Raw genomic sequence first — 22,465 nt, 5'->3', positions numbered from 1 at the left:
CGCCGAGCCGATCATCATGTGTCAAAAGCTGCAATATCAGAAGCAAGATTTTTGATTGCAGAGCATCCGGTGGTCAATTGTACAGTTTACATGGGGAATCTCTCTCTATCTCCTATCTCAATACAACCTTCCACTGCATGCACGCATCCCCTTATTATGCATTCCCTCACAACAACAGCTCCAGCGGGTTCTCAACCACCTTCTTAAATTCGCGAATCCATTCACCACCAACAGCACCATCCACGACCTTGTGATCAAAGCTGCCGGTAACGACTATTTGGTCATCCCATTCTAGAGATGTGCCTTCTTCCGTCTCGACTGGGATGGCGACCTTCTTGGTGGTGCCAACGGCGAGGATACCGGCTTGAGGTGGGTTGATGACGGCGGTAAATCGGTCGATCGCTGCGTTCATGCCCATGTTGCTGATAGTGAAGGTTCCGCCTTGGTATTCTTCGGGCTTGAGCTTGCCGTCTCGGGCGCGCTTTCCGAGGTCTTTGACTTGGGCGGAGATGGATTCGAGTCCGAGACCCTCAACGTTCTTGACAATAGGTGTCATGAGACCAACGGGGGTGGAGACAGCGACCTGGGGGAGAATAATTAGAGGCTGAATCATTATAGATGTTAAGATTTGGACTTACTGAAACATCTACATTGTTAAATTGGCGGATGAATCCGTCTCTCCAGCTAGAGTTGACAGTAGGAACCTTTTTGCAAGCAATAGCGCAAGCCTTGATGAGGAAGTCGTTCACTGAAAGCTTGTATTTTCCATCTGATGAGGCATTGAGAGCTTGACGGAGCTTCAGGAGCTTGGAGACAGAAAGCGTTGCTGCAACGAAGTAGTGGGGGTTCTGGTTTACGGACTCGGTGAGGCGGTTGGCGATTGTTTTACGCATCGAGCTTGTAGGAGTATCGACATATGAGGCAGAAGGAGCAGCTCCTGGGGCCGAATCTCCACCTGATGAAGCCTTCTTGACATCGGCTTCAGTAATTTGTCCGCCAGTTCCAGTACCCTTGAGACCTGAGATCTTGACACCAGTCTCGGCAGCCAATCTAAAAGCAGTTGCGCTTGCGTTTGGAAGTCGGTCTAAAGCTGATTGTAATCTGCCACCACTTGACTCGGTTTCCTCGGGCACGGGCTTCGATTCAGTCTTAGAAGGTGGTGCTGTATTAGAACCAGTATCTGGTGCCTCGGAAGACTCGCTGGCTTCCTCCTTGGGTGGTGCTGGTGCCTCCTTTGCTCCTCCAGCATCCTCGAGTGTGAAAGATTCGAAAGCCGAAGCATCTTCGCCCTCCTCGATCATGACGGCGATAGGCTGTAAAAGAAGATTAGCAGGTTTGAACCTTATAGACCCAATTGATTCTCACGTTGCCAACTGCCACATCTTTGGATCCAGATTCCTTGAGAATCTTCGCAAGAACTCCCTCTTCTTGAAATTCGAAGTCCATTTGCGCTTTATCCGTCTCAATCTCAACCAGGACATCACCCGGAGATATCGCATCACCGGGTTTCTTCTGCCACACCCCAACATTGCCTGCTGTCATTGTCGGAGACAGGGCAGGCATAGTAACCACCGTATGAGGCGGGAACGACTTTGCGGCGTAACATCTTGCGAATTGGTAGGAGTAGGAGAGAGCGGGCCTCGATTGAAGGGCACGCCTTCTCAGCACCGCGGCGAACATTCCGACGGATTCCCGGGGAGGAAGGCAATTAAAATAAAAAAGGCGGAAGAAGGGTGAGGAGGAGACCCAGACAAAGGAAGTCTTGGAATCGCGGTCGCAACACCGAAGAAGTTGGTGGAGGGGTGGAAGGAGGGAGAGAGAAAAAGGAATTGACCGGTAGAATGCAAGTGTTGAATCAAATTTCAACGTTGGGAGCTTTCCGCTTTCCGCGGCGCTTGAAGCTCTTACCCTACACCTACTACAGCCTGAACGGGTCTAATCGGCCCGCCAGCTATCATTGGCCGATTAGGCGCAATTTATCATTTGAGTCCGTGCATCCATCCGATTTGGTGCGCTTAGAGAGAGAGAGTTACGTGGTAGCAGTCAGTGCTCGAGTAGCTGACAATAAGGAGATAATTAATATTTCCGTCAATTTACAATCAACGAACGAACGAGTCGGCGCAACCACCCCAACTGCGATTGCAGGAAGAAGCGTCGGTCACGAATGGAAACCGCTGAACTCGAAAAACCACCATGAGCTCTCTCGTCTTTGTGGTATCGGCCTTGGAGGCTATAGCAGCTTCGAAGGAAGCATCGAAGAAGCCGCAATTGGGCGAATCTGTCCGCAAGGCCTTGAAGGATATCAAAGAGCACGAACCCCAATTACCAGATCCCGAAATCATATTTGCACCCTTGCAGAACGCCACGAAATCCGGAAGCATCCCTCTCACTACGACTGCCTTGGACTGCATAGGCAAGCTTATAAGCTATTCGTACTTTTCCGTCCCATCGTCTCCAAACGCCGACAAAGAAGCCTCACGAGCGCCCTTGATTGAGCGTGCCATCGATACGATATGCGACTGTTTTCAAGGGGAGACTACCCCAGTCGAAATTCAGTTGCAGATTGTTAAGTCTTTACTAGCAGCTGTTCTCAACGATAAAATTGTGGTTCATGGCCCTGGCCTTCTCAAAGCTGTACGACAAGTCTACAATGTCTTCCTCCTTTCAAAGAGCAGCGCGAACCAGCAAGTGGCACAAGGGACGTTGACGCAGATGGTGGGAACCGTCTTTGAACGTGTCAAAACGAGGATACACATGAAAGAGGCCAGGTTTAACTTAGCCAAGCTGGACAAGAACGCTGCAAATGCGAGCTCATATACAGTCGATGCTGAGGCGGCGGAGTCATTAAACGATGCATCTACGAGCAATGAGCCCGAGGAGTCAATAGCGGAGACTGCTTCCGAAGCACCATCAGGGGAAGATGGACATAAACTTACCCTAAAGGATCTCGAACACAGGAAGAGTTTCGATGACTCCCAGATGGGCGAGGGGACAACGATGGTTACACATGTCAAGCCTGCACAGGCTTCTCCACGATCAACATCAGGACAATCCCCTCCCGAGAGTACCGAAGACGATGGGTTGGAATCCGAGGATGTCGAAGACGAAGTATATACAAGAGACGCATATCTGGTCTTCAGATCATTCTGCAATCTCAGTACGAAAGTCCTTCCCCCTGATCAACTATACGATATGAAGGGGCAGGCTATGCGATCCAAACTGATCTCACTTCACCTGATACACACTTTACTCAATAATAATATCCTCGTCTTCACGTCTCCTTTATGTACAATCACCAACAGCAAAAGCAACGAGCCTACGCAGTTTCTTCAAGCCATTAAATTCTACTTATGTCTTAGCATTACTCGGAATGGGGCCAGTTCAGTGGATAAGGTCTTTGAAGTTTGTTGCGAGATTTTCTGGCTCATGCTTAAGTTTATGCGTGCCCCTTTCAAGGTGGGTATCTGTACTTTTGTTCCCTCGAAGATTTGGGACTAACATGGTTACAGAAAGAGATTGAGGTTTTTTTGAATGAGATATACTTGGCTCTTCTGGAAAGACGGACCTCCACTGTTGGTCAGAAGTTATATTTCATGGCAATACTGCAAAGGCTCTGTTCCGATCCGCGCGCTTTAGTAGAAACCTATCTCAACTATGATTGCGACAGAAACCTCGATAACATTTTCCAAACCCTCATCGAGGACTTGTCCAAAGCTTCAAGCGCTGCTGTGATGATAAGTCCACTTCATCAACAGCAGTACGATGAGAAGATGGCCAAAAGCAATAGTAATGGCTTTGATTGGCAGGCTAAAGGGACGCTTCCTCCCCCGCTATCTACCGCGCATATGAGCACCCATCACGATCATAACGAGTCTGAGATCCCCAAAGAGTACATCATCAAGAGACAGTCCTTAGATTGTTTGGTAGAAACTCTACGATCACTGGTCAATTGGTCGCAGCAAGGCATTGCTGATGTTACCGATGGCGCTCAAGACCCCAATATTCGGCAGTCGGAAGATTTTCGCGAGTCTTATGATCCCTCCGGGAATGACAGCTCGTCAAGAATCGGCAACGGAGAGGTCCCAATGACTCCTTCAACTCCAGTGGCTGATGATGACCCGGAACAGCTCGAAAGGGAGAAGCAACGGAAAACAGCAATTGACAATGCGATCAAACAATTCAACTTCAAGCCAAAACGCGGGATTAAGCTTTTGATTTCTGAGAATATCATTCCAAGCGATAGCCCCGAGGATATTGCACATTATCTCCTCACGGAAGAAAGGCTGGATAAAGCTCAGATCGGAGAGTTCCTGGGCGAAGGCAATGAAAAGAACATCGCCATCATGCATGCTTTTGTAGACGGCATGGACTTCACCAAACGCCGTTTTGTGGACGCTCTACGACACTTTTTGCAGGCTTTCCGTTTACCTGGAGAATCCCAAAAGATCGATAGGTTCATGCTGAAATTTGCAAACCGATATGTTACCGGAAACCCAAATGCATTCGCCAACGCAGATACTGCTTACGTTCTGTCTTATTCCGTTATTATGTTGAATGTCGACCAACACAGTGGCAAAGTAGTGAAGCGAATGACGAAGCAAGATTTCATCAAGAATAACAGAGGTATCAACGACAATGCTGATCTTCCGGATGAGTATCTCAACAGCATTTTCGATGAGATAGCCCTTGATGAGATCGTGTTGAAGAGTGAGCGTGAATTGGCTGCTCTTAATGGCCTGCCTACAGCGCCCAGTAGCGGTATTGCAGCAGGCCTCGGAAATGCACTGGCAACCGTCGGGCGAGACATGCAGCGAGAGGCGTACACCAAGCACGCCGAAGAAATATCGATAAGATCTGAGCAGCTTTTCAAAAGTTTGTATAAGAAGGAAAGGAAAAATGCTTCGAAGTCTGATGTCAGCAAATTCATCCCAGCGACATCTTTCAAGCATGTAGGCCCAATGTTCGACGTGACGTGGATGTCTTTCTTCTCTGGTCTCTCGGGACAGATGCAAAATGCCCATAATATCGAAACCATAAAATTGTGTATGGAGGGCATGAAGCTTGCAATTCGTATCGCATGTCTGTTCGATTTGGAGACAGCACGAGAAGCATTTGTGTCTGCTTTGAAGAACGCTACAAATCTGAACAATCCCACGGAGATGGTGTCCAAGAACGTAGAGGCTCTGAAGATTCTTCTTGAGGTTGCACAAGCTGAAGGCAACCTGTTGAAGGAATCATGGCGAGACATTCTGATGTGTGTCAGTCAGCTTGACCGACTACAGCTGATATCTGAAGGAGTTGACGAGGGTTCGATACCCGATGTATCAAAGGCACGCATTCAACCTCCAAGCCGACCGGACACTGGTTCTTCCAGAAAGTCAACCCAGTCTATTAGACCTCCACCACGACCGCGCCCTCGGCAAAGCAGTACCGGCACAAGCTATTCAATGGAAATAGCAATGGAGAGCCGGTCGGATGAAGTCATCAAGGCTGTCGACCGGATATTTACCAACACTGCAAATCTTTCTGGGGATGCCATTGTGCATTTTGTACGAGCTCTGACGGAAGTGAGCTGGGAAGAAATCAAAATCTCGGGATCTAATGAGTCTCCGCGAACGTACAGTCTCCAAAAGCTTGTCGAGATAAGTTACTATAATATGACTCGTGTCAGGTTCGAATGGACCAATATCTGGGTCGTTCTAGGGGAACATTTCAACCGGGTTGGCTGCCATAATAATACCGCGGTTGTCTTCTTCGCACTCGACTCTTTACGGCAATTATCAATGCGCTTTATGGAGATTGAAGAACTTCCCGGATTCAAGTTCCAGAAAGACTTCCTCAAGCCATTTGAGCATGTCATGTCCAATAGCAACGTTGTTGCTGTGAAAGATATGACTTTACGATGTCTGATCCAGATGATCCAAGCTCGTGGTGAGAACATCCGTTCTGGATGGAGCACAATGTTTGGCGTATTCACCGTCGCTGCCCGAGAGCCATACGAGAGTATTGTCAATCTTGCCTTCGATAATGTCAACCAGGTCTATAAGACACGATTTGGAGTTGTCATCTCCCAGGGTGCATTCGCTGATCTTATTGTGTGTTTGACGGAATTCTCGAAGAATATGAGATTTCAAAAGAAGGGTTTGCAAGCAATGGAAACATTGAAGTCGATTATTCCGACAATGCTCAAGACACCCGAGTGTCCATTGTCAAACCGTTCCAACGCCAATTCAGATGGCTCTCTCAAAACTTTAGAACCGACGTCGAAGCAACCAAGCCGAACAACACAAGAGGAAGCGTTCTGGTTTCCTGTTCTCTTCGCATTTCACGATGTGTTGATGACGGGTGAAGATCTAGAAGTTAGATCTAATGCCCTCAATTACTTGTTTGACTCAATCATCAAGTATGGTGAAAACTTCCCGTCTGATTTCTGGGATATTCTGTGGAGGAATTTACTCTACCCGATATTTATGGTTCTCAAATCCAGTTCCGAGATGTCGAACGTCCTTAACCATGAAGAGCTCTCAGTGTGGCTATCAACCACGATGATCCAAGCTCTCCGAAACATGATCTCACTCTTCACGCATTATTTCGAATCATTGGAATATATGCTTGACAGATTTTTGGATCTCTTAGCCTTGTGTATATGCCAAGAAAATGATACCATTGCTAGGATTGGAAGCAATTGTTTGCAGCAGCTTATTCTACAAAACGTAAAGAAGTTCACACCTGAGCATTGGGCTAAGATTGTGGGTGCATTTGTGGAGCTCTTCGAAAGGACCACTGCCTACCAATTGTTCTCAGCGGCGACATCATCGGGCACCGTTACTGGGGCGGAAAACGCTGGTTCGCCGATGGAAGAGCCAGGGTCCGACGGGGAGTCGCTCAAGATCAACGGGACCAACGGCGCCGTCACTTCAGATGTGGAGAGTATAAATGATGACGAAACAAAGACGCCCACAGCAGGCGCCGGCGACTTAGAAGACTACAAGCCTCAATCGGAACTTCAGCAACAACCAGTAGTTGTCACTGCTGCGCGGAGGAAGTTCTTCAACAAGATCATCACTCGATGTGTACTCCAACTGCTCATGATCGAAACCGTCAACGAACTCTTCTCAAACGATGCTGTCTACGCCCAAATACCCAGTCCAGAACTTCTGCGCCTCATGTCACTCCTTAAAAAGAGCTTCGTCTTCGCCAAGAAATTCAACGAGAATAAAGAGCTCCGTATGCGTCTTTGGCGCGAGGGGTTCATGAAGCAACCCCCCAACCTTCTCAAACAGGAGAGTGGCAGCGCAGCAACATATGTCAGCATCTTACTTCGCATGTACCACGACGAGAGCGAGGAGCGGAAGCGTAACCGTAAAGACACGGAAGCAGCGCTCGTACCTCTCTGCGCCGATATAATTCGCGGCTTCACACTGCTTGAAGAAGATTCCCAGCAACGGAATATCATTGCATGGAGGCCCGTCGTTGTTGATGTAATGGAAGGATATACAAATTTCCCTCGCGAAGGATTCGAGAAGTACATCGATGTCTTCTACCCACTGTGCGTAGATATCCTGAACCGAGATATGGGTGCCGAGATCAGGATGGCATTGCAAGGTATACTGAAGCGGGTTGGGGAATTGAAGCTCGGGTTACCGGAACGGAGGCCAAGTATACCTGGGTCGCCGACGAGTTTACATTCCCCCACAGCGTCCAGGAGTCGGAGGTTGAGTAGAAGAGATTAAGGTTCATCCGTTTCTGGGTCGTGCTACATTATTTTTGAGCGATGCATTTAGTTGGGATGATAGCTGGGAGTTTTGGGGCTAGGGATGGATGTAGTAGATTGCGGGTGATGTTTGTATGATATGGGCTTTTATAGACTTGGGAGGGATATCTTTACTTCTATGCATCCTTCTACATGATGCACAATGATGTTTCTTGGAATCACTCGCTCCTGACCACTTGTGTTCTTGCTTCAAAACTTCTTGCCAACTGGCTGGGCGGGGCCTTTGGTATACTTATTTCACTTGGTTGAAGAAAGTTAAATGCTATACAAATCCTCGGATGTTGAAGCTATCCCCGCCTTGTTTTAGCCGGTGCCACCAGAGCCTTATCCTAGGTACCGGTTGCTAATTCTAGTTTTATGTAAAATAGAACTAGCTCCTCAGCTACAATAAAAATCACAAGCTAATCCGCTACGAAGCTCGATTATCAACAGAGAGTCAGCAGCTAGAAGAAACGTCATTTTTAATGGTATAATGGACCAGCTGACTAATAAATTGACTGACTGCTCGCTCTGGTAGGGCAAAAATAGTCGGGTGGGGAAGATTACAGAAGTCGTTCGTTTGGAAGTGATGAGACCAAATCGTGGAATGGAAATAGCTCGAGCCTGGAATCACGATCCGAAGGCTTCTTTGCTGTATTTAGACATTTAGATCGAAGTTTTATTTTACAGCAAAGGCTGTTGTTGGGAATGGAGTCCAGGGACCTCGTTTAATAAAAGGGGCGAGCTACGGGCCCATTTCGCGTAGTCCATATACTGACGCGGTATTTACCAGAACAGCAACGAAAGAGAATGGGAGAGTCGAACGTGCGTTCCAGAGGCAATGGTCCGCATTGTGAAAATCCATATAGTATCTCCATGTTCCTTTGCTCCTGAGTTAACCTTGAGAAAATAAAGAGCCGAGAAGCTTCGACTTGTAGTGAAAGAGCTTGAAGGCGTACGCATTACGGAAGACATGCATCACGTGAACAGGCGTTGCACTAGTAATATTTGGGGCTACTTGTACACTTGTAGCCTATCCTACCCCACATTTAAACTTATAATAAACGAAAGCTCCCTACTACATAACTTTTTTTTTGAATTGACCACAACCACGGAGGGAAAAGTCAAAATCAACGCAGACAGACATGAAGATTCTTCCAATTCTCGCAACCCTCGATCCCGACCCGCATTTGAATCAAAATGGCTACTCAAGATGTGCGCGTCGAATTCATGTGTGTCAGTGACAACCTCCGGTAAGGAAGCAGTTTATATCCAATCATCCTAGCAGATACTAGTCTGCAAGATTCACGCACAACATCCCCAGTACATGAACATATTCATGACCACGATCAAACCCATCATCAACCAGCACTATAACGCCGTTTTCAACGCCCTACAGTCCGAATGTGCCATCTGCAAAGCTCCCGAGACCCAGGCCATCGTCACGCCCATGTCATGGCTGCACCTGTCCTCCGAGCCCTTTATCAACGTCCTGTGTATGCCCGCATGCGCCAAGCCCGCCTGCGATACGAAGACGAGACAGAATGTCCAGGTTCTCATGGCGGAAATGAATGGCGTGACTGTTCCTGCGAGAGTCGGACAAAATAGTCCAGGTAATATGGATGAGATTAAGCCATGTCGGGTGTGCAACACGACGCAGAAGACTTTCAAGTGTGCTCGCTGCGGAGTCGCCTTTTACTGTGGAAAGGAGCACCAAAAGATGGATTGGGGTTTTCATAAGCTGGCTTGCAAGCCGACTGCGAGAAGTGGTCAGGCATCGATTAGTTCTTCCTAGATCGACGTGTTTTGTTTCTTGAGTTCCTGGTCGTATGCAATTGTCAATCTTGCAGGAGTCTGGGTGAATAGATTTCTTTTTCTTGGTGTTGGGGGCCCTTGTAGAATCTTGGACGGGCATTCTGACTACTATTTTGAAGCCAGGTAGACATCTGGATGATGAGCTCAGGTAATTAATCACTTCTTGTTTGATCAAATGTTTGATATGTCAGCGATGCGTAAGAGTTATTTTTCACAACCTGGGTTTCATTCGAGCAATAACGGGTCCTGAGATGAATGGAGCAATTACCCGTCCTGAATTCTAGTGGAATTTTGTGTTCTTAACTCCTATAGTGTTTCACGGCTTTTCCATGTAAGGTTCGCTGCTACTTAAAGAAGCCTCATGGTGGATAGGAAGAAGTGGCACTAACCTATAATATGCTAAAAGGCATAGGACATTAGAGTTAATGATAGTTAGAGCTACAGTTTCTAACTAGCATAATGAGCATACCTAGCTAGGCAATGAAAGAGCTTGAGGATTGATAATTGACGGGATTTTATAGAGGAGCCCTAGGTAAGCTAGAACTGAGATGATACTAAGGTAGACCTGGATAAATGCACATGACAGGCACGTTCAAGCTACACCTACACCTCGTCACAAGCTACACTTCGTTTTCATCCAGCAGTTGATTTGCGCTAGAACAGAAGTCCTGTAGCCATCAAAAACTCACGAACGCTGCATTTCGACGCTCAGATGTCGTGAAACTACCTTCCACTGCCCTGGGCAACTTCTCAACCCCGCACGACCTGTGCAGCACCCTTGTATCGTTATTGTCGCCCCGGGAGTGCGACTCCTATCTCGAATATCAAGAACGTCTATTCATCACTTTCTTCTTCTCGTTTTGGATAATGTGTCTTCCTTTATTCATCATATTTATGGCATTGTCTGCATGGTGGCAGTGGCGTAGACTTGATAACCTGCTGACGCATCTTGCCAAGGGTAGCCCCGAGGAGAGAGAAGCGAGGCTGAACAAATTGCTGAAGCTCCGTGGGATCAAGATGGATGTGGCTTTGTTGCTTTTACACAGTCCATCGATCGGAAAATCGAAAAGCTGCTGCCTAAATCCCGGGTCCAAGCACCAACACAGTCCGCTTGCTAAACTTTCCAACATGAAAGAAGCAGATACAGGTTCTATATTCTCGAGTCATTTAATTCCTACTCACTTATTTTTCTGTCCTAGAGGTAGGTCCGAACCCGTCCTCTTCTCAATCTTGATATCCGCTCTCTCCCTTTCTAAGAAATGCTCTTCTCTTCTCACATTCCCTAGACGCACAAGTCAAATGAGGTCGAGGCTCCGATTCGGGCGTGCTGCACTATCTGACACTTTAGGCTAAGAGTATTTAGGCTAAGAGTAAGGCTCAGCTCGGAAAGCCCTGAATGCCGGTATATAGGCGGGAAGCATTCTCGTTCCTTTATCCCTTATTTTCTCACTGCCACCCTTTATAAATTGATGGGAATTCCTTCTTTATTGGTACGCTCCATTTGCGCAATCGCGGATTATTACTCCTTGGGAGATTGAGAGCGTGGCAACACAGTATAACAAATGTCAACATTCAAATACCAACCTCTAGAGCAGTCGGATAAAATCCGCCTGCTCGTTCTCCAACCAGGCTCTGGCACTAGTCCAATCGAATGCAGCCTCCTCCACAAAACGCTAGGCACACAACCTTACGAAGCGTTGTCCTACGAATGGAAGGACGCTAGCGATTGCGATCCTATGATTGTTGTAGACGGTTGCGACGTTCGCGTTCGCAAGAACCTGCGCGATGCTTTACTACAAATAAGGCTTGTTGAAGAAAACCGATACTTATGGATCGATGCTTTGTGTATTAATCAGGCCGACGTCTGTGAGAGGAACAAACAGGTTCAGAAGATGGGAAAGATATATAAGGGCGCACGAAGTGTTATTTCCTGGTTGGGACTAGCCTCGAATAACAGCGATCTTGCGATGGAGAAGCTGGAAAGTGTGGGCGAGTTCATGGAGGGACATGATGCCAAGCTATTCAGCTTGGTGGACAGCTTCCAAAACATCCAATGTCAGGCAATCCTCGCATTGTGCCAACGCTCCTATTGGCAGCGAGCCTGGATACTGCAGGAAGTATTTCTGGCTCGAAAACTCGTAGTGCACTGCGGCGACAAATCTTCCTCTATTGTGGCTCTCGATAACTCCCTCTGCTGTCTTGGACGTGTTCGAGAGTATGACAAAGGCATCGTCTCAAGCGCTGCATTTGAGCATGTCCTGGCAAGAAGAGCGCCCCCCCAGATGAATGTGTTGTCTCGATGGGTAAACGTGAGCCTGAGTCAAAACTACGTTGCTACTGAGCCTCGCGATATTATTTATGCGATGCTCGGAATTGCTAGTGACTGCCAGGATGGTGAGCTGCTCCCTGATTATGAGAAGCCGTTGGTCGAGGTATATTTTGATGCACTTGCGATTATGCGATGCGGAAAAAATAATTTTTCTTACAAACTAGCGGAAAGACTCGAACTCCTTCATAATAAAAGAGTCTCAGATTATCTGGGTTTAAATGGCATTTCGGAGTACGATTGACCAAGGTATTATAGATATATAATCGAATCAAAACTAATGCCTTAAAACTCAAAGAAGCTATCGTTGCGAAAAAATGTGTTTCAATTCAGAGGAAAAAATAAATAGGAAGGAAAAGATAAGAAGAAGTTGGAGGAAGGATCGAGGGCCAAACTAGTATGAGACTCTTCGCTCATTACAGAAAAGCAGCGTCATTGCATTGTAATACCAGAAAGTATCATTAAGGACTGCGACTGGTAGTACATTATGAATCGAAACAAAATTATGAAAGGTGAACGCTTACCAGCACCCGGATATTATCTCTGGGATCCCGAGTTATTGAGATAAACATATGAAGTCCACAAAAATGGAAACTTTGATGCTGGAGTAAAGTCGAGAACCTGTGACTGGGCGCTTCGATCCAAGAACAACAAACCTGTGTGCTTCATCTCTTCCTACTTTATAATCTACGAATTCATTTCTTAGAACTCGGAACGTGGAAAGTGCTTGCACAGATGGTGTTTGTGGTTACCCAATTCGCTAAAAATCAAGACTAGATGATACCTGATATCTACAAGTAATTCTCTACTCTTTTGTATTCCAGATCCCCCAATAAACAACTCTCCCCCTGTGAATGTGTGCTATTAGCACTGATCTCCCTCCTCACTATCCTATCTTCTCAATATTTTACAGCTCTGGATTGAGTTCCCCAGGAACCTTTGCGTATGTGGACCGACAAATATGTGATAAGAGGGTAATAGAGGAGCTTGGCGATAAAAAAAAGCCTCTTCGTGGCAGTTGGTTGTTGCTGTGAGAGTCTGATCAGGTGCTGTAGTTGCCCGAGTACGACAACGGATCATGCACCAATAGGTGGACAATTCGACGTGCTCGTAAACATGCCCATAATCAAGTTCAGATGCTCCTGTGGGTAATTAGCAAGTAAATCCAGGAGAAATAGAGGAGAGAATCAAGAAGTTACCTGTACGTTTTGAGCATTGCAACCAGCGTAGGGAAACTCCGACCCATCCACACCAAAAACCATCCATCCCGATTCATCCAAGACTTTTTCAGGATTCCCCCACTCAATCCATTCAGATCAATCCCCGGTTCCTTCAGCCTTCAAGATCGACCTCCCCATTTGCATCGACGGGTGACTCTTCTTGTCGCCCTTCACGTCGGCGGCGAGCTCCCAGGATAAAATAGAAGACGGCAAGAAAGTAGAGGGCAGACGGCGAACTTGAACCACCGTCTTCCTTGTTATGGTCGTCGGTAGAAGAGTCTACCGGCTGCTTTCCTTGGTCCTCTTCAGAGCCTAACTTCTTGTGCACCACCCGAGCTTGAATGTCTGGGTATCGTGCTTTCGCGGGAGATAATCTTATACGTGGTGAAGGAAGGAAGGTGGGAGGAGCGAAGTGGTGACGGGGGAAGCAGCGGATGACAGGCGCCGTACAGCCTTTAACGAGGGGTCGTATAATTGAAGATTGTAGCATGATTAGGCGTCAGATGCTAATAAATTGTTTCAATGAAGGATACGTGACAGATAATCGATAAGGGACGATGGGATGATTGCTATAGAGATATAGAAACTCGAAAATCTTGCATAGTATTAGAATGTGAGAACCAAGCAGTGGAAGTAAAGAGGGCATAGATTGATCAAGGAGAGAAAGGGATAGAGGAGAGAGAAAGCTCTGCTTATAGGGCAGGGCACCGTATGCTTATATCTGTCCCTTATCCAATTAGCTCCTTTAGCACTAGAACTATTCCCCACCGCCCGCAGTAGCAAGCGGCAGTACTATATATAAATATAATTTAACACATAGGACATCTAGTAGGTATCTGGTCTTTGGGAAGTGACTCAATAAGGACGCATAGTAGGTAGATAGCCTGCCCAAACAAGACACGTGGGTCTCTTGAAGGTCGAGGCCACTAAGAATTGTGTTTCCAAGACGAAAACATATCAAAATAAAAGAGTTAGTCAAATAATAAAGATAAGCCTTAGTAGTTCATGAAGGGTGATTGAAATAATATATTGTGCGGCTGAAAATTTAGTGGGGGGTGGGCTTCAGCGGGGTTGAAACGCGAAGTATAAATACCTAGGGCAGACGAAGGTATAAGACCTGCGGGCATATGCGCCTTGATTTTCCCTGTGTCTAGAATCGTCAAGAATATATGTTAGACAAATCAAAATAATAAATCATCTAATCCGTCAGCTCGAATGCTCCTACTTCGTTAACCAAAATCGATATACACGTTGCATATTAGTGACTATCGGGCGTAGGCGCGCGACACAGAATTCTTTTTGCCGATGCCGTCACCCTTTACCTTACGGCAAATAGAATCCCCTGCCTTCCTATCACGTGAAAGTGTTCACCCCCTACTAGGAAAGTTCTCTCAACTATAGAGAGTTGAAGTTGAAGTTGATGATAGCCGTTGCAAGCCCCTCGCTGAGCCTATGTATTTACATCAAGCACAGAGCCGTGTGCGTCCTGTGTCTCTAGAAGAGACTCTAAAGTCAGTCGTAGCTGCGCTATATGCTCTGCTGAGAGGCCTGGAGAGCTCTCATTACCGCGCTGCTCAAAGGGTTCAAAGAACCATGTAAAGACGCCGCAGTCCAAGTCGAAAGCTCCGGCGCTTGATCTGAGCTCATTCCCTTGTATAGGAGCTGCCAGGGCATTATTTCTCATTTTAGTGCCTCGATTCTTTGTTCTCGTCGGTTTATTATGTAGCACGCCCCAACGACCTCGGCATGATCGTGTAGGTTCTTTTTCTTTGTCACGGTACTCCATTGTCTAGCGGACGATTCTGGAGATCGCATTTGTGTGTTTAATTCCTTTGCTGGCAATACCTCCTTTCCAGGTAGTCGCTTTGTGGGACTCGGCTTGCTATGTACGCGGGGTGTCTCTATATTCGGAGTCGCCTCATCCATAATCCAGGTCGCAAGTGCTGGCACGTCATAGCCGACTCCCGCCTCCCTCATAGCACGGGATACTGGGTTGGCCTCAAAGCCAGCCTCCATAAGGGCGTCAACAGCCTTGCACCGGGAGCACTGATTTGTTTTTGAAGCGGAAACCGGATCATATAGACGCGACTTCATGAGGTTTGTTTGCTTCGAATTCCCTAGAATCTAAGTCTGACGGCCTTGAAAAGAATGCGATAGCGCATGCATGTCCGTTCTCAGTGAAGATGAGCGTGCAATGGTACTACCACCGCTTGATATGCACGCTCTGTTACTGGCTGCGGGGCAAGCTCTGGAGTTTTTTGTTGAGACGTCTTTCAATACCTTCCGAATGCACGCCACCACATTGTCTTTTGGCGCACCTCGTTTTATTCCCCACATCGACTCAAGTTGGACTTGAAGGTCAGCGCCAAACTTGATGAAGAGCTGCAGAAGTCGAACCCAGACTCCAACCCTCTCGTCGAGAGCTGATTTTTCGTTGACTGGCTCCATTGTGTCACCAAGGAATGGGGCCAACAATGCCATATCATAACTCAGAAGACTAGATGGCGCAAGATACAACAACTTTCCCCATGGCGTACGTCCCAGTATAGTGGCAGACCCTATGCTATCAGCGTTGACGTCGAATCCTGCCTCGAGAAAGTGCTCAACCATTCTCATGTGTTGCGTTCTCAGCACACCATGCTGTATAGCCCAGTTGCACAACCCTAACACTAGATTCTGTATACCGATGCCTGAAATATTGGAGTCGGAAGAGGTGGGTGAAGACGCTAAACTTGCATGTACATATGTGTATAGTCCATAACGAGCCGCAAGAGATAACATTGAATGGCCATCAGAAGTATGGTTGATTTTCAAGCCGGCCTCGCTGAGCAAAGATTCGGCCCAATGACGCTCACTGCCGAACATAAGTGCACCCTCAGAGGCCCGTGTCGTGCGGAGCCGCTCGAGCACCCTGTTTAATTCATCCAGATATCCAATTTGCCTAGATCCCAGATGCGATTCGCAGCGCTGACAGTAGACTAGAAATATCTTGATTTCTTCGACATACTTCTGCCATTGGACGGATGTCCTGAGGCGGAAGAAACCCCACACTTTAAGGCGCGATAAAATAGATCCTAATAATTTCTCGTAGATCTCGGTCGATTCCATGAGGCATTCTTTTTCCAACCTGTCTCGAATGTCTTGTTGCTTCAAGAAGTCCGACACCGTTCGATGTAAAAATGCAACTCGGCCCTCCACTAGAAGCGAGTCTGATCGTGAAGTAGTTGTCCTGTCGTAGTGCATTTCGAGCAGTCCACAGCATCGACTCCTCAGGCGGCTTTGAAATACAGACAGTCGACTTCGTAGCTCTTCTATCGGAATATTAGTGAGCGGTCTTTGGATAGACTCCGTCACCTCGTCCCTATCAAAAAGGGACAGTCTCAGACCAGAGGGTATGGCTGACTCGACATTCTGAACAAGAAACACGGCTTGCAATAACCGGAATGCCTCGAGGCGATGCATAGGGTTCATTCTTTCAAACATGTCCTCATAAAAGTCGTGCAGTTCTGATGGGTAATCTTCTATAAAGCCCTCCAGTTCCTCGGGGTAGCTTCCGTCGGTAAGACACTTCTGAAGCGCCTGGACGACAAGAACGACCCAGAGAAAGACGCCTGAGGCTTTTGATATGATACTGTGATTCAAGCGCTCCGCAAGCTCCGGGTCGTGCTCCGCGTGGCTCTTGAGCTGAGAATGGCTGAGGAGTTTCTCATTCACGTAGTGTTTGATGTCACCGGCAGTAAGGTCTTCAACTAACAATTTGGGAGCATTGATAAATGCCTCGACAAATGTTGACTCTGGGCGAGAGGATATGATGGCCTTGATAGACGGATGCTTTGTGACAGTCCTGAACAATTCGATAACTTCTCGCTGGTCTCCTACAAATTCATCTAATCCATCGATGAACAGGCAGATTTTTAAATCGTTTTTGAAATCTTGCTGTGCAAGGGTGAGAAGAGCTCGCTTCAGCTCGGTGACGGTCAGGCTTCCGCAGTCATCTCCAGTGCTCCTGCGAGGTCTCCGAGTATGCCTAGTACAATATTAGGAAGCCAATATGGTAGAACTTATCTAAATTAGTACTTACTGCTCTTGCTGATGATCTACGAGTTGCCTTGGTTTCTCAAAAGAACTTGAGCATCCGGGAACGTCGCACAAGAAGAAAATTTCCGGATCCGAATTATCCGCAAAGATCCTAAAAAGAGGAATTAGAAATAGCTCTACACATCATATCAGGATGCAGAATGTACTTTGCCATCATAGCATCGTATTGTCGAGGGAATACCCGCGAAATCAAATCACGTCTTTGCCACAGTATTGTATGCAGTAAAGAGCGTAGTAGGCCCTCCTGGTTCTTTTGCAGTGGTGTTCCCGCCATCCAGAAGTAGCAAGACGCAGTGACTAAGGAGGCCGGCTGATTCCATTTCTCGAGGCTTTCACGAGCCCTGGGGTGGGAATTTAAAAACTTCATTAGAGTAGATTTACCGCACCCGGCCTTGCCGCCAACCCAATAGCACCCTCTGCCAATTTCTAACCATTCGCTAAAGTTGCTCCATGGCTTGTCATGATCTTCGGGCTTCTCAAATATCCATTCAAAGGTCTTACTGTGAGCGTCCTGAACCTGAGCTTCTCGGTCCTCCATTTTGCGGAAATACAAGGCCGCGAGAATGGCATTTTCAATGGTTTCGTAGCCATTAAGAGCAGCAGATTTGAGAGAAGGGTCAATTCGAGTAAGGACTGACGGAAGGCCTGGAAATAGAATTTTGCTTTGCAAGACCTCAGTGAAAGCGTTGATAGTTTGTATGATAATGTCATGCCTCCTTTGTTCAGAGTCGTTCAACTGGAGGATCTGATCTGACTGGGCCTGTAAGGCGAACTCTACGGCCTGGCGGCTTTCCTGAAACGACTGCGTTGACGTATCTCGGTACTTTATGGCGGATTCGTTAATTTCCCCAAGTAGCTGGTTGGAATGGTTTGACCTTTCCTGAATTGTGTTGACTGAGTTTTGGATGTTCAACATGACTTCAGAGTAAAGCATATTTCGCATACGGTCGAGCTTATGCGCCAAGTCCGTGATCTTCGATTTGTTCCATTCTAATTGGACTGCTTTAGCCAAAGTATTGGCTGCTCTTAGAATATTGGATGTCTCAAGCGCCTTTTGGTTCGCCGCTTCGAGACGGTTCTTCACCGTTCTCCATTTGCTCTTTTCTCGTTGCTGAATCGTTCTGAGCTCCTCTTTTTCGGTTGGTTTCGGGCGTTTTAATTTTTCCAGCCTCTCTTCATCTGGGTGTTTCGGCCTTGATTTGGGCACAATTTGAACATCTGGCTCTTTATACTGTTTCACCTTAAACTTGGAAACAAAGCTCACAATCTCATCGGCAATCTCTATGCATTCCTTTGCCAGCTGCTCGAGGGTCTTCAACCAAAGGTCAGCATGCGCCTGTAGAGCCAAGAGAAACTTTTCTTTACCTGGCTAGCAGCGGTAGACCCCGCAGTTGTCCCGCATTGAAATCAAATCCTAGTGACCTGGTGCTTCAACAACGTTGCTGATCGTTCGAGGTCGGAGTTGAAGTCACTTATACCCTGTCGGCGGAGCTGGCTTCCTATATTCAGTAAATGTGAAACATAGTCAACGAATTGCAATATATTGGCTGCAAATCCGACGGCCACCAGAGCCTCCATAATGGAGAGTCGTTGACCGGCTGCGATAATTTTGATGGAGGTGGAGGGAAAGGGTGGGCATAGCGGTCAAGTCCAAATATATCTACATTTCACATCATGGCGCAGGTCTTGAATACGGGTTGGGCAAGCTGTGCAGCGATTGCGGCCTAACTACTGTAGACTGCATTCTGGGGCAGATTGAAAGTATGGGGTTGCGAGGTAAGGCTGACACCAGCTAGTCAGCCCTACTCGTACACAGCCTCAAGGCCCCAGTAAATCACTACATATAGTCACGTGATATCTTACAAGAGGGATCCCAAATCTGCCCCGGGAAGGAAAGCAGAAACAGATTCCCGGGCAAAGTTCGTAAGGAAACTGCAGCCGAGGCACACAGGAGGCCAAAATGGGATTCACATTATAGTGCGCAGGCTGATTCAGGGCGTGCGATGAGAAGATGCCTAATTCATTAAGAAGCATGGTTCGGTCTCTGCTTTTACATAGATAACTTTACTATAGCATTCTCTATGACGTTTTCAATGTGCCCTTGGGTTTGAAACGTGAGAAATCACTACTGCTTTTTCTGTCCAGGACAAGGTGAGGTTGAAATGAGTAAGCGAGTAGTGCGACTGTAGTATTATCTGGTCTCACATTATTATACACACACCTCAAGCTCCACCTCAAGCTTCGGGGATTATTACTTTAATCTACCCATAACCCACCAATCGAGCTAGAATCGTCGGTAGAGCCCTGACTACCAGGGTAAAATAAGACCAAGATGGCTGGGTGGTCAGTACAGAAATTAGAGCTCGATGCTCCCTCCCTCGAAGATCTTATCTCACCAATATCCACGGGCCTCTCCTCCAACTTCCAGGACTCATCCGTAGCCGTTGTTTCGTGCCCTGACCTCCGCCAAGCACCCTACAACCTCGCAGCTCCTGGCCTATGTGGAAAGCCACGGATCGCAGACGTTGGCGGGCCCGCAAACCTCGCCCCAAGCCCGAAACTTGATCGCAAATACTCGTTCATCGATATGGTGCGCTTGATGGAGATGGGGCATAGTGGGGCTGTAATTGGGGCATCTGCGGGGCCCTTCCACATTGTCGGGGTCAATTCCGAGCTCATGCCAAATTGGAGTTACGAGGAGGATGCAGTTGTTAATCGGACGCATTATGCGAAGATCGATGAGGAGGGAGGATGTCTTTGTGAAAGACTGAATTCCGAGGATTTTGGTTTGATGGCCAATTTATTTGGAAGTGAAGGGAGTCCGGGGAGGGTGCTCAAGATTACGGCCAAGATACGGACTGGGGATGACAATTTCACGAGTACGATACAAAAGGCATTGAAAGCTAGGTTTGGTGATCGCGTTGTCAGTCTCGGCGGGGTCTTCGTGATCAAGAAGGGCAAGGCGAATCTTCATGTCATGCCTGACTTCAGTCGCACTCCTCTGAAGTCCAGAGATGAAGTAGAGAAATGGCTACGATACTTTGACATGTCAGCACCTCTTGTCTGTCTTTCAGTTTTCCATTCCCATGATCCAGGACTGGACCTTCGGATGGAACATACACATTGCTTCTCTGATCACAATGAAGGGGGGCATTATCATGATGATATCACTCCTGCCGATGTAGAATATGAAGCTTACTTCAACGTGGCGGATGTCTTATATCGAATTGACAGACCAGAGAATTGAAAAGTTCCCTGCTCTAAGCTGGAATGCGGATGTTCGAGTGACACTTACTATTTCGCGCATGAGCAGGATGAATTAGTGTATTCATCAATCTGTCTCTAGATTATTTGCGCCCGAATTACCACAGAAAAAGTGATGTAATCTCATGGATGTGTACTTGCATCATTCGTCGAACCTGCTCGGAAGTTTCCGCGGGGCAATATACCCCAGCAGATCGTCACTCTGGACTTAAAAACTCGAATCTACGCGAACGATCAAGTCAACGTTTTGGGCAAATAACTCACTAAGAATTCTGCTTCTGGTTGGTAGCTTTGGGAGGCTTAGAATATTGCTACGAACGAGCTGTATAGCTATGATTAATACTATACGCTAGGGTGTTTGGTTATGCTATCGCGGGTGCGGTGGAAAATAGAGATGTCAAGATGACGGCAGATACATGTTTTTGGTAGGTATAATTGGGACAACTCTAATAGATCTGCAAGGGGCTGATTATGTTCAGTCATGAGGATATCGGGAAGTTGCACAAGTATGGGTTAGCGAGGGAGTATACTGTCAGGGGAAATGACGGTGTAGTTAGTTATCAAGTGAAAAATTATTTGTATTATGTTTGGTCTGCAAAATATCTTACATGTCTCACAAATTGAAGTAAACATCCATTTCACCTAATATGTCTCAAGATCATACCCAAACTCAATCAAAAAGGTCCCCAAATTCAGAGCCATACTTTGCAATGAATGCCGCCGCATCGGCATTTCTACGACCGCCTATTTCCTTTGGCCTGCACCGAAATTTGCTAGCTCGCAATCCCAATGCCTCATCGCGAAGAATGAGAATGCTCACCAGTCGCCAAAACCACCACCACCACCATCTAGGGCATACTCCTTTTTCTCTGCTTTTGACATCTTTGTGATGTCATAATTTCTCCCACCAGCATGATTCCGCTTGAAACTTGGCCACTATTCTGTCGTTAGCTTTCCCTGTCCGTCCATTCAACCCTCACTTCCAACTCGCCTCTTTTTTCCAATCCACTTTCTTTGTCCTTGAGTTACATTCTCCCCTCAACGCTTTGATATCCTCCTCACTGACACCAAGTTCTTTCCTGAAATCCCAAACCACGCCCGCTTCGTCAGCAGCCTGGACAATTTTCTCAACGTTGTTGATATCGAAGTCGGCGGCATCTTTTTGGAGGAATTTGATCATAATTAAAGTGCAGATGTTGACGTTCGGGATGGAGGAGGTAGGGTTAATGAGGGGGTGTTCGTTGAGCATTTCAAGAGACGTGACCATGAGGGTGATGAAGAAGTTGAAGATATCTTTTACGTTATCGCTGTCGTCGTTCACTGAGTTGGTGTTAGTTTGAAATGATACTGAGGGCAGTGGGAAGAAAGAGAAGAGTTTTTACTCATTAGGCTCATGAGATCACCATAATAGAGCCAGACCACAAGTCCTTCAATGTATGACCATTTCTTGAGAGGCGAAACATTCTTCTTGAAGAGGATCTTGTTGAAATCGATAAGCTATACCAGGTTTCAAGTATTAGTAAAGTCCCAACACAGTTGTAGGTAGTAAGACACACCAGGTTCTCCAACATCTCCGTCATACCGTATCCGGCATGATCGTTGCAGATGTACATAGCATGACAATCCGGGTCTCTCTTCTCCTGCTCAATAACGATGTGCTTGAACATTTCCAACCCAGCTAATCTGATAAATTAGCATTGATTTATTTAGGCTTCAAATTGAGAATTGAGATAATGTCTCGGCGTGTGCCCTTTAAGACATATTTTTGTAGAAAGCAAACCCGAAACGTTGGCTAAGAGATGCTGACCTCGAGTGATTGGGAAACCCTTATCGGTTACCTCTTTTGAGCGCATCTTTTCGTCATCATTGCCATTGTTTTTGTCCTTTTCTGTGTCCTCGTCGCCACTTTCGTCTTCGTCTTCATCTTCATCTTCATCTTCATCTTCATCTTCATCTTCATCTTCATCTTCATCTTCATCTTCATCTTCA

At 46.8% G+C, this 22,465-nt stretch overlaps 5 protein-coding genes across 5 annotated transcripts; 3 read left to right on the top strand and 2 right to left on the bottom strand.

Moving 5' to 3' along the window:
* Positions 1-166: 166 nt before the first annotated feature.
* mrp-3 (Dihydrolipoyllysine-residue acetyltransferase component of pyruvate dehydrogenase complex) lies at positions 167-1,680 on the bottom strand (the record flags this gene model as incomplete). The annotated part of the gene is made up of 3 exons (XM_031145642.1): positions 167-583; positions 639-1,313; positions 1,366-1,680. The coding sequence occupies 3 exons, from the start codon at positions 1,678-1,680 to the stop codon at positions 167-169; spliced, it is 1,407 nt and encodes a 468-aa protein (XP_031009061.1).
* Positions 1,681-2,193: 513 nt separating this feature from the next.
* SEC7 (Protein transport protein) lies at positions 2,194-7,733 on the top strand (the record flags this gene model as incomplete). The annotated part of the gene is made up of 2 exons (XM_031145641.1): positions 2,194-3,456; positions 3,510-7,733. The coding sequence occupies 2 exons, from the start codon at positions 2,194-2,196 to the stop codon at positions 7,731-7,733; spliced, it is 5,487 nt and encodes a 1,828-aa protein (XP_031009062.1).
* Positions 7,734-11,130: 3,397 nt separating this feature from the next.
* het-6_25 (Heterokaryon incompatibility protein 6,OR allele) lies at positions 11,131-12,115 on the top strand (the record flags this gene model as incomplete). The annotated part of the gene is made up of 2 exons (XM_031145640.1): positions 11,131-12,000; positions 12,062-12,115. The coding sequence occupies 2 exons, from the start codon at positions 11,131-11,133 to the stop codon at positions 12,113-12,115; spliced, it is 924 nt and encodes a 307-aa protein (XP_031009025.1).
* A 2,679-nt stretch (positions 12,116-14,794) lies between these two features.
* LHYA1_G000648 (uncharacterized protein) lies at positions 14,795-18,790 on the bottom strand (the record flags this gene model as incomplete). Its single annotated transcript, XM_031145639.1, has 5 exons — positions 14,795-15,145; positions 15,395-17,141; positions 17,196-17,303; positions 17,359-18,524; positions 18,635-18,790. The coding sequence occupies 5 exons, from the start codon at positions 18,788-18,790 to the stop codon at positions 14,795-14,797; spliced, it is 3,528 nt and encodes a 1,175-aa protein (XP_031009024.1).
* A 754-nt stretch (positions 18,791-19,544) lies between these two features.
* On the top strand, positions 19,545-20,459 carry LHYA1_G000647 (Ester hydrolase-like protein; the record flags this gene model as incomplete). Its single annotated transcript, XM_031145638.1, has 1 exon — positions 19,545-20,459. The coding sequence occupies one exon, from the start codon at positions 19,545-19,547 to the stop codon at positions 20,457-20,459; it is 915 nt and encodes a 304-aa protein (XP_031009032.1).
* Between the last annotated feature and the right edge of the window lie 2,006 nt (positions 20,460-22,465).

The sequence above is a fragment of the Lachnellula hyalina genome (genome assembly GCF_007821495.1).
Source record: "Lachnellula hyalina strain CBS 185.66 chromosome Unknown contig00009, whole genome shotgun sequence".
Taxonomy (NCBI): domain Eukaryota; kingdom Fungi; phylum Ascomycota; class Leotiomycetes; order Helotiales; family Lachnaceae; genus Lachnellula; species Lachnellula hyalina.
Note: the sequence above shows the minus strand (reverse complement) of the source record. Positions and strands in the feature narration are given on the sequence as shown.